This window comes from Octopus bimaculoides, chromosome 5, assembly GCF_001194135.2.
Source record: "Octopus bimaculoides isolate UCB-OBI-ISO-001 chromosome 5, ASM119413v2, whole genome shotgun sequence".
Lineage (NCBI taxonomy): Eukaryota > Metazoa > Mollusca > Cephalopoda > Octopoda > Octopodidae > Octopus > Octopus bimaculoides.
The window spans coordinates 49,202,870-49,212,869 of NC_068985.1; the positions used below are offsets into that span (position 1 = coordinate 49,202,870).

At 36.1% G+C, this 10,000-nt stretch overlaps 1 protein-coding gene across 1 annotated transcript in view; it reads left to right on the forward strand.

Moving 5' to 3' along the window:
* Nucleotides 1-10,000, forward strand: part of LOC106874959 (contactin) — a 99,612-nt gene that overhangs the window by 54,328 nt on the left and 35,284 nt on the right. The window contains exons 12-14 of the mRNA XM_052968054.1: nt 1,785-1,966; nt 5,668-5,937; nt 7,363-7,656. Coding sequence (XP_052824014.1) covers nt 1,785-1,966; nt 5,668-5,937; nt 7,363-7,656 — 746 coding nt within the window. The remainder of the gene's footprint in view (nt 1-1,784; nt 1,967-5,667; nt 5,938-7,362; nt 7,657-10,000) is intronic.

Here is a 10,000-nt window from a genome sequence, read left to right on the forward strand (position 1 = left end):
ATATATATATATATATATATATATACATTTGTGTGTCTGATGAGCTCCTGTACAGTTATTACCTACCAAAGTTCACTTATAAAAAAAGGCATAAAGACCCCCTTCAGTTATGAACAACCATGGGATTGCACTTAGAAAGTTACCCTCTAAGGCACAAGTTTGGGCAAGGTTGTTATTGGGAGACCAGCAGTCATCCTTGCATAGCAGCTTCCCCTTTCCACGTCACCTGTGTTATCTCAGAGAAAGGCAAAGGCCAATACAGTTTGGCACCGGTGACATCGTAACGCATTTCTACAGCTGAGTGAACTGGTGCAGTGTGAAATAAAGTGTCTTGCTCAAGAACACAACACACAGCACGGTCCGGAAATCGAACTCACTACCTCATGGTTGCGAGCCCAATGCTCTAACCACTGAGCCATGCGCCTTCAAACTTATAACTTCACTTGTAAGTTACTGCTAACTTAAGTGTATAGTGGTTAAGAAATTGTAAACCATACTTCTTAACCATGGCTGGAAAAAAAATAAGACTAAAATATCATGGCTGGAACATACATGGTTAACATTCTGTTTGTCTGCTTATGTCACCATAACTTAGCAATTCAGCAAAAAGAGATTGATAGAAGTATGAGGCACTAAAATAACTACTGGGGTTGATTGACCAACTAAACTCTCAGAGGCGTGTTCCAAATGGCTGTAATCCAACGACTGTAGCAAACAAGAGTAAAGAATTATATTTTACACATTACTTTGATTACAACTTCATTATTGAAAAGTATACTATACAATCTTTAACAATCTCATGGAAATTTCAAGGTACAAAATAGGGATGGTTGCTTCTTTTGTAAGTGATGTGTAAAATATAATTCTTTACTCTTGATTTCATTCAGTCATTGGATTACAGCCATACGGAAGCATTCCTCTGAAGAGTTTAGTTAATTAATAAACCCCAGTAGTTGTTTTAATGCCTCATACTTGTATCAATCTCTTTCTGCTGAATTGCTAAGTAATAGTGTCATAACCAAACAAACACTGTTTGTCAAACAATGAAAGACAAACACATATAGCTGCTCTCACATGCAGGGTGTCATCTTAGTAGCATTATAGGCCTGCAGGCCAATCAATGTACTGGGCCCTAAAACATTTATTGAAAGCAAGCCACAGCATAGATAGATCAGAATTGAGCCTCTGGACCCATGAGAGCCCCAGGCAGCTTGCCCAGTGTGACCTCCATGTTTCAAAAGTGCACTCCATATACACACTAATATGATAAATTTCTGCACACTTTCTGCCTACCAACTTCACTCACAAAGTATTGGTCAGCACCCACAGGCCATAGTAAAAGACACTTGCCATACTTTTTTTGTGAGTGGGAAACCTAGAAGTAGGAAAACAAACAAAAGATGTATGGCCACCTGGTTATATTTAAAAGGACATTTAACATCCATCTTCCATGCTGGCATGGGATGGATGGTTTCATAGGAGCCAGCAAGCCAGAGGATTGCTCCACTGTCTGCTTTGGCATTGATTTTACAGCTGCATGCCCTTCCTAAAGACAATCACCTTACAAAGTGAACCAAGTACTCTTTATGTGGCACCAACATTGGCAAGGTCAAGCTCTGTTTTGGTATGGCTTTTACAGCTGGATGCCCTTCCTGATGTCAACCACCTTACAAAGTGGACTGGGTTCTTTTTATGTGGCATCAGTACCAACGATAAAATTATGATGATGATAATGTGCATTGGCTAAATTAACTGATACTTATTGATTGTATCTTTAATTTCAGGTATACTCTTCATTATACTTGGTCTCGACTTGGTAAAGAAATGCCAAAATATGTTCAGTACGAGAACCACAAAAGAGTACTGAAATTTCCAAAGGCCAATGTAAGTGATAGTGGAACATACAGCTGCACAGTAATTAATGCATATGGATCAGAAACTGCAACAGTTAACCTGGATGTAAAAGGTATGGAACTCTTGTTTTACTCTGGTTATAACAAAACTTTAAAACAACTTTCCTGTTTTATTTTGCTCATTATACATACATACATATATATAAGGAGCACGCCATTGGTTATCATGATCAATGGAACAGCTTGCTCGTGAAATTAACATGCAGTGGCTTGTGTTTACATGTACATGCACATATACACACACACACAGACATATCTACACACATATGTAAATACTCACATAAATACATACATACATACATATATATCATGAACTAACTGTTACTTTTTTAGATGCAGCATGAAGTTTTGTCAGTGAACAGGTCATGGTTTCAAAGCGACAAAAATATTTTGACATAAATTAAATTTAGATGTGAAGTGAAACTAACTCTTTTTGTGTGTTCTTAAATGGCTTACAAACATCTTCCATACTGCAACTGTTTTTGTTTCAGCACACGATCTCAGATCAAGTCACTTGCTATGCAAGTACAGCTCCGTAATTCAAAAAGGTCTTAGTAAATTTATACAGTAATATAAGCATTATACCACCCAGCATAAATAAAAAGTCAACTTCATTATATTCAAGCCCTTCCTTTTTTCTGTAAAAACCTGTTCTTACATTAAATGAGTCAACTTCTGGTACAAATGTTTACATTTTTGCACATCTTTTTTTCAACAAAAGAATTCCTAATTACATGGGTTTTTACAATATTTATTCTCTTGGTTGTGTTGTTTATGTTTTGCTGTACACATTAGATAGAATATATGCTAGATTTGTTAAGAAAGGCCATGAATTTTTGGGGGTTTAGGATATGTTCTTCTATCCATCTTTTCACATTCAACTGTGGGTGGGTCCTTTGGTTATCTAGAACTTTCAGAAATTTAGAAAAAAGTTCCTGTTCACAGCTCTGGACACCATGTAATTTCCTTGGACTTACTGTTGCCTTGCCTTCGATTCCTGTAATATAGTGTCAGAATTTCAGCACTAACATTGACAGGACACAGCATTTGTAATTTCCTTCCACTATCATTTACTGATATTCCTAATCAAAAAAGTGTCTCCTAAAAAAAGATAGTCAAAAAAACGAACAGCAAACAAATGCATGATGTGCAGCAGAAAATGAGGATGAGACACATGCAAACCTAAATCTGTAGTTGTAGCCTCACCCTGTTTCAGATTCAAAGCTGAATCTTTCAATTCTTCTTGAGCATATGGCCTATTCAAATGTCAAAAGAAACCATGACAAATGGGTCTTTCACTTCACCTGTAGCCATCTCAGTGTCATCACATAGTCACCTGGACTCACTAAAGCTATTCTTCTAGCTTTATTCAATATATATACTGCCTATTCAAACGTCAAGAGGAACAGTGACAAATGGATGTTCCACTTGACCTGTAGCACTTTTCAGTGCCAGCACAGTCATCTAGATTCCATAAAGCTATTCTTCTATATGATATACCTATTTTCCTAGTTTCTTGATTCTGATAGGAGCATTAATAAAAATCAGGGCCAAACACTGTAAGTTGCTGGATTGCAACTTGAAAAACAAACATAAGTTCGTATATGAAATCCATCTTTTTTCTACCTCAGTTATTACATGTATTTCTTTTATAAAATACACATACCGGACAAGTAAACCTAAATTTGACTGAGAGGACACAGCATTTGTAATTTCATTGGACTTTTACTTACTGTTGTCTTGCCTTCCATTCCTGTAATATAGCATCAGAATTTCACCACTAACACTGACAGGACACAGCATTTGTAATTTCATTTCACTATTACTTTACACTTATTCCTAATCAAAAAAATGTCTACTAAAAGACTGTCAAAAAATGAACACCAAACAAACACATGACTTGCAATGCTTTTTCTGTAGAAACAGTGATGTTCCACTTGACCTGCAACCTTTTCAGTGTCACCACAATCAACTGGATTCCGTAAAGCTATTCTTCTATATGATCTGCTCATTTTTCCAGGTTCTTAGCCCGAGAAACACTAAAAGTAATTACCTGATCAATGACGGGTATTACTCTTTGTGTGTGTGTGTGTATGTATATATATATATATATATATATATATATATATATATATATATATATATTTGTATAGATGCACACACACATACACAGGTATACGTACATATATATACGTACATAAGCTTATTCAGTGTTTTTTAACTCTTGCTGTCTTAAAGGGACTTTTTTCCCTGATACTGTCCTGAAGCCAATAACCACATTAACAAAACAACATACACTAAAATTTGAAACCCATTATTATTCAAAACGGTGAGCTGGAAGAATCATTAGCATGTTGGGCAAAATGCTTAACAGCATTTCATCTGTCTTCGTGTTCTGAGTTAAAATTCTGGCGAGGTTGATTTTGTCCTTCATCCTTTTGGGGTCGATAAATTAAGTACCAGTGAAACACTGGGGTTGATGTAATCGACTTTCCCTCCTCCCAAATTTCAGGCCCTTGTGCCTATAGTAGAAAGGATTATTATTAGTAATAGTAGTAATAGTAATAGTATATTGGTAGATTGGCTTAGACAAAATGCCTTGTGGTATTTAGTTACTGTTGTCTACATTCTATGTTCAAATCTTACCAAGATCTCAACTTTGTCTTTCATCTCTCCAGTATTGATATAAGTACCAGTCACATACTGGGGTTGATATAATCAGCTGTCCTTCCCACCGAAATTTCTAGCCTTGTGCCTATGTAAGGTCTCATGCAATTAGTACCAGGCAGTGGGTGGCACAAAAAATAGAAAATCAGAAAAATGCCTTGTGATATTTAGTTCATTATATTCTAAGTTCAAATCCCACCTAGATCATGATACAGTAAGCATCATTTCAGTACTGGGGTCAATTTAGTGTGCCTATCTCGACCTTGTAGCTTACTTTGCAAAAAAAGTATGTCTTGGTGAATTTTGAGTCTTTTTATTAGATGCTTTTAACCAGGTGTTTTAATTAGTCACTTTATCTCGCTACATTAAATGCATCAATTTGGCACTTTCACCAGGTAATTTAACTAACCACTTTAAGCGGCTTCATTAACTGTTTGATTGATGTCTTAACTGGATTCCTTGACTGGACTCTTTAAATGGACATTTTTAAGTGGTTAATTTGACTGGGCATTTTAACAGGGTATTTCAGCTGAATTTTTTAATTAGATCGCTTAATTGGGTATATAACTGGTAATTTTACTTGGATGTTTTCATTGTGTGCATTAACTTTGTTTTAACTGGGTACTTTAAATTGGGAGCTCTCGCCATACTTAAATGAGGGTCTTTTATTGAGAGCTTTAACTGGACCGTGCTTGAAACCAGATGCTTTAACCATACACTTTTTAACTGGATGTTTTAACCAAATGGTAAAATCACAAAATATTTTTTTAATATATACATTTTCATAATTTTTCACTTTCTCATTTTCATAATTAATGTTCATTTCGAATTTTGACACAAGGCCAGCAATTTTAGGTGAGTGTTCAAGTCAATTACATTGACCTCCAGCACTCAACTGGTACTTATTTTATTGACCTCAAAAGGATAAAAGGCTAAGTTAACCTTGGCAGAATTTGAATCAGAATGTAAAGATGGGCAAAATGCTTAGTGGCATTTTGCCCAGCATGCTAATGATACTGCCAACTCACTGCCTTATTTTGGTAATTAATATTGTTATCTGAATCTTTTCATATTTTTCATTTTTCAGTCAGGCCACATTTTAAAACTGAACTGAAGGATCAGCTTTTAGATATTGGAAGTCAGTTAACATGGCAGTGTGAGGCTCATGCTAAACCAGCAGCTGTCTACGCATGGTACAAAAATGGTGAACCAATGAAATCTGTAAATGGAAAGGTTATTGTACACAACAATGTCATGACTATTCTTAAGATTTCAAAAGATGATGATGGCATGTATCAATGTAAAGCTAAAAATGAATATGGTTCTGCACTCTCAGCTGGTCAGTTGAGAGTTTTAGGTGAGTTTTTCTGTTATTTTCAGCCAGGGAGTTTCAACTATACTGAAAATGCCATTTTCTTTTCTTTTTGTTCCCTTATTTTATGTATTAGCCTTTTCATTGTTTTTTTCTTTCTGTCTGTCTGTCTGTCGAAGAAATTATTCATGGTCAGATCTAGAGTGCAGTTGGGGTGCACTAGGTTTACAAATTCTCTCAAAACATGCTTATGCCATAGAAGTACCCCCATCACTACACCAGCAGTTTAGAGTTCAAGACATTCAGTGGTGAAGCCTGATTTCCAGACATTGAACCTCCAGAAAGGACTCTGGCCTGTCTAGTTGGGCACTCTCCAAGTAGGAATTGATACAGACTGTGATGATCCATCTAACTCCTGCCAGAATGGAAAGCAGACATAAAATGATGATAGCCCAATCCTCATTTAAAGTTCATCTTCCATATTAGCATGGATTAGATGATATATACCTACATGCACACACACACACACACACACACATGCATACATGTAACATAAAGAAGAAAAGGTGGTGATATGGGCAGTTGTCTTCAAGTACACGTAGGTGTGAAGGGGCATAAAATTTCTTCTGGAATAGATTGCCTTTTTATTAAAGTGAGATGAAGACATCAAAAGTGATTTTTATTTTCCTATTCCACCCAGGGTGCTAACATTTGTTACTATATTAGTCAACAAACACATGGATGTATACATACATCTGTGTGATGCCAATCTCTTGTTCTCTCAACCCAAGTTTTAATTTTTCCTTCATACTTTGGGTCCTCAACTCCTCTGATACAGGTGTAGAGACTCCACCACTAAATGTAGGATCTTGTGCATTGTAAATCTGGTGGAGTTCTTTCCAGTATGAACACAGCCACTTTCTTTCAGAATGAAAAGAGAGAAAAGCAGATTCACCACAACACTTTGTTTATGGACTCTGTAAGGATGGAAGACTGAGTTGACTTCAGCAAGGCCTGAACTTGGAACACGTAGACTTAAAATGAATACCACATAGTATTCTATCTAAAATTCTAATGACTCTGCTAACACATTGTCTTTACACACATACATACACACTTTATTTTCTATTTCTTCCTTTGATGAACAAATGCACATTTTAACTTTCATATTGATGTAAAGAATAAAAGTTTAGAATGGTACAACAATGCAATATAAAACAAAAGATGGACTATATACCTGTTGTAATTTGGTTATCTATAGTCCGATGATATTTCGGAATTACAATTCATTAGATGATATATACCTACATGCTCACACACACACACACACACACACACATGCATCAATTCATTGATGTTCATAATGTTTATATCCAGATGATAGTATGGATGATAATTATAATGCTGATGATGGCTTTTGTTCTCTTTTTTTCTTTTCTTTTCTTTCATCTTGAAATAACACCTGTGTAGAATTGAAGCCAGAATTCTGGAGCAACCCTTTGCTACCCACTACCTTAGCATCTGTACAAGGAAATGTTACCTTACAATGCAGGCCTGAAGCAGCTCCATACCCAACCATAGAGTGGTTTAAAAATGGCATGTCCCTTGGATTAACCGCAGGTTCTACAAGTAACCGATACACTTTATATCACAATGGAAACCTTCTTATAACTGATATAACCTCTGGTGATGCTGGCAGATATAAATGTGAGGCTACAAACAGGTTGGGAACTGCTTCAACAGAGACTGAGCTTTCAGTGAAATGTAAGTAGCAGTTATGTGGAATGCATGATTGCATGGGTGAACACTATATATGTAAGTGTGTATGTATGCGAGAGGGTGGGGTGCTGAAAAGTTTCTGACTTAGGGTAAAAGAAAATACAGGAGGATCAGTTAACTATGATTTTATTCAACATATTCCCTTCTCAGAGTTACACACTTATTGCAGTGGTCCTTCAGTTTTTCTAAGCCCTTTAAAAGAACTCAGAAGATTGGGCCTCCAGCCAGGCCTTTCACAATACCCTTAAACCCAGGAACTTTTCAACACCCTGTTGTGTGTGTGTGTGTGTGTGTGTGTACGTATATATATATATGTATGTATGTATGTATGTGTGTGTGTGTATATATATATATATATATATATATATATATATAATTGTATGTATATATGTGTGTATATATATATATATATAATTGTATAAAAGTATACTCTGCTTAAATGTGTAGAGTGATCCTTAAATTAACATTTACTTTTTTTTTGTATATAACTATACATAAAGACATATAGATATATATATACACACACACATGCACAAATGTGAAGTGTGGGGTTATAAACCTTACATTATTCTGGTGTTTGTTATGCACACTGTTTGTGATCACAAATGTTATATTGAGGTTGAACACTACTTTGTGAGTTGACAGGCGGTGAAAAGAGCCTCTGTTTGGTATCTGAAGATGCTAGAAATAACAGCCAAATTTCCCTTAACAAATACACACACACTGCCTTATGTATATTTACATTTATGCATGAATCAACGAAGTGAAACCTATATGTTAGCTGGGCATGTCGTATATAGCAACAAGTTCTTCCTCAACCTACACACTGCACAGCAGCTTGGACAAGTATCTTCAGCTACACCTATTGGCTTTACAATGCTTTGTGAGTGAAATTGGTTGACAGAAACTGTGCAAGTGTGTGTTGTGTGTCATAATCATGGTCATCATTGTTTTGATGTTCACTCTTCTATGCTCATATGGATTGGACAGAATTTGTCAAGACAAATTTTCTACATATGGATGCCCATCCTTTTGCTAACCCTCATTCCAATTAATGTAATATTCTCTATGACCGGACATACTTTCACAGAAGATTGGAAATGAAGGATACCACTTGTAGGATGGTGACAAGTGTTTATAAAAATCATGCAATGTTGAGACAAGGAAAGAGATACCTGCGCAGACGTCCATATGCACACAGACACTCACATCCATGCATGTACGCATGCACATATACACACATACACAATGGACTTCTTTCGTTTCCATCTATCAAATCCATTCACAAGGCATTGGTCAGCCTGCGACTGGAGTAGAAGACACTTGACTAAACCCAAAACCATGCGAGATGGAAGTGAACTTAATCACACAGCCATACCTCTCTGTGTATATGTATATCATCATCATCATCATTTAACATCCATTTTCCTTGCTGCATGGGTTGGCTGGTTTGACAGAAGCTGACCAGCTGAAGGGCTGTTCGGGGTCCATGTCTGTTTTGGCATGCTTTCTTCCTAATGCTAACACTTTACAGAATGTACTGAGTGCTTTTACGTAGCACCGGTATGGGTGCTTTTTATGTGGCACCAGTATATATATATATTTTTTTTTGCTTGTGTGCACATTGGTGGGGAGATGCGCAAATATTTACATTCTGTACTCTACATGAAAAGAAGTACTGAGCTACTAACAATGATGTTTGTTGAGGATACCCTATCAACAAATCATCTTCTAGCTCTGTACTTTCAAAGATGTGTGGAATGAAAGATCCTTTACTTGAAATGCAGGTAAGGATGAGCAACAGGGAGAGCATCTGACTGTAAAACAATGCTACTACAATATATATTCATCCAACTCATGCTATTAGGGGAAAAAACAATGTACTAATTACACTCTGTAAAATGGTTTACATTAGAAAGGACATTCTGCTGTAGAAACCATGCCAAAGCTGACATTGGAGCTTGTTGCAGCTTGGTAAATGGATGCTAAATGTTAATGATGATATATGCATGTTTGTGTTTACATGTTTATCAAGTTGTTCTTTTGTGGCAACTTGATGATTCACTAAATTGAGATAGTTAAAGATATGTCCATGCTGAAAGAAATGCAGAGGTCTCTATGATCAATTAATAACCTCTGAAAATGGTGTCTCACAATAGTTGCATGCAAAAGAATAAACAAAATTTTATAAAATTCATTATTAGTGGCGGAAGTAGTATTAGTTCAAAATAGTATTCTGTACATCTTACTTAACATGCATATACTATAGAAGGCCATATAACTGTGATATTCATCTCGAGAAAGCATCTCATATAGGCATATCATGTTA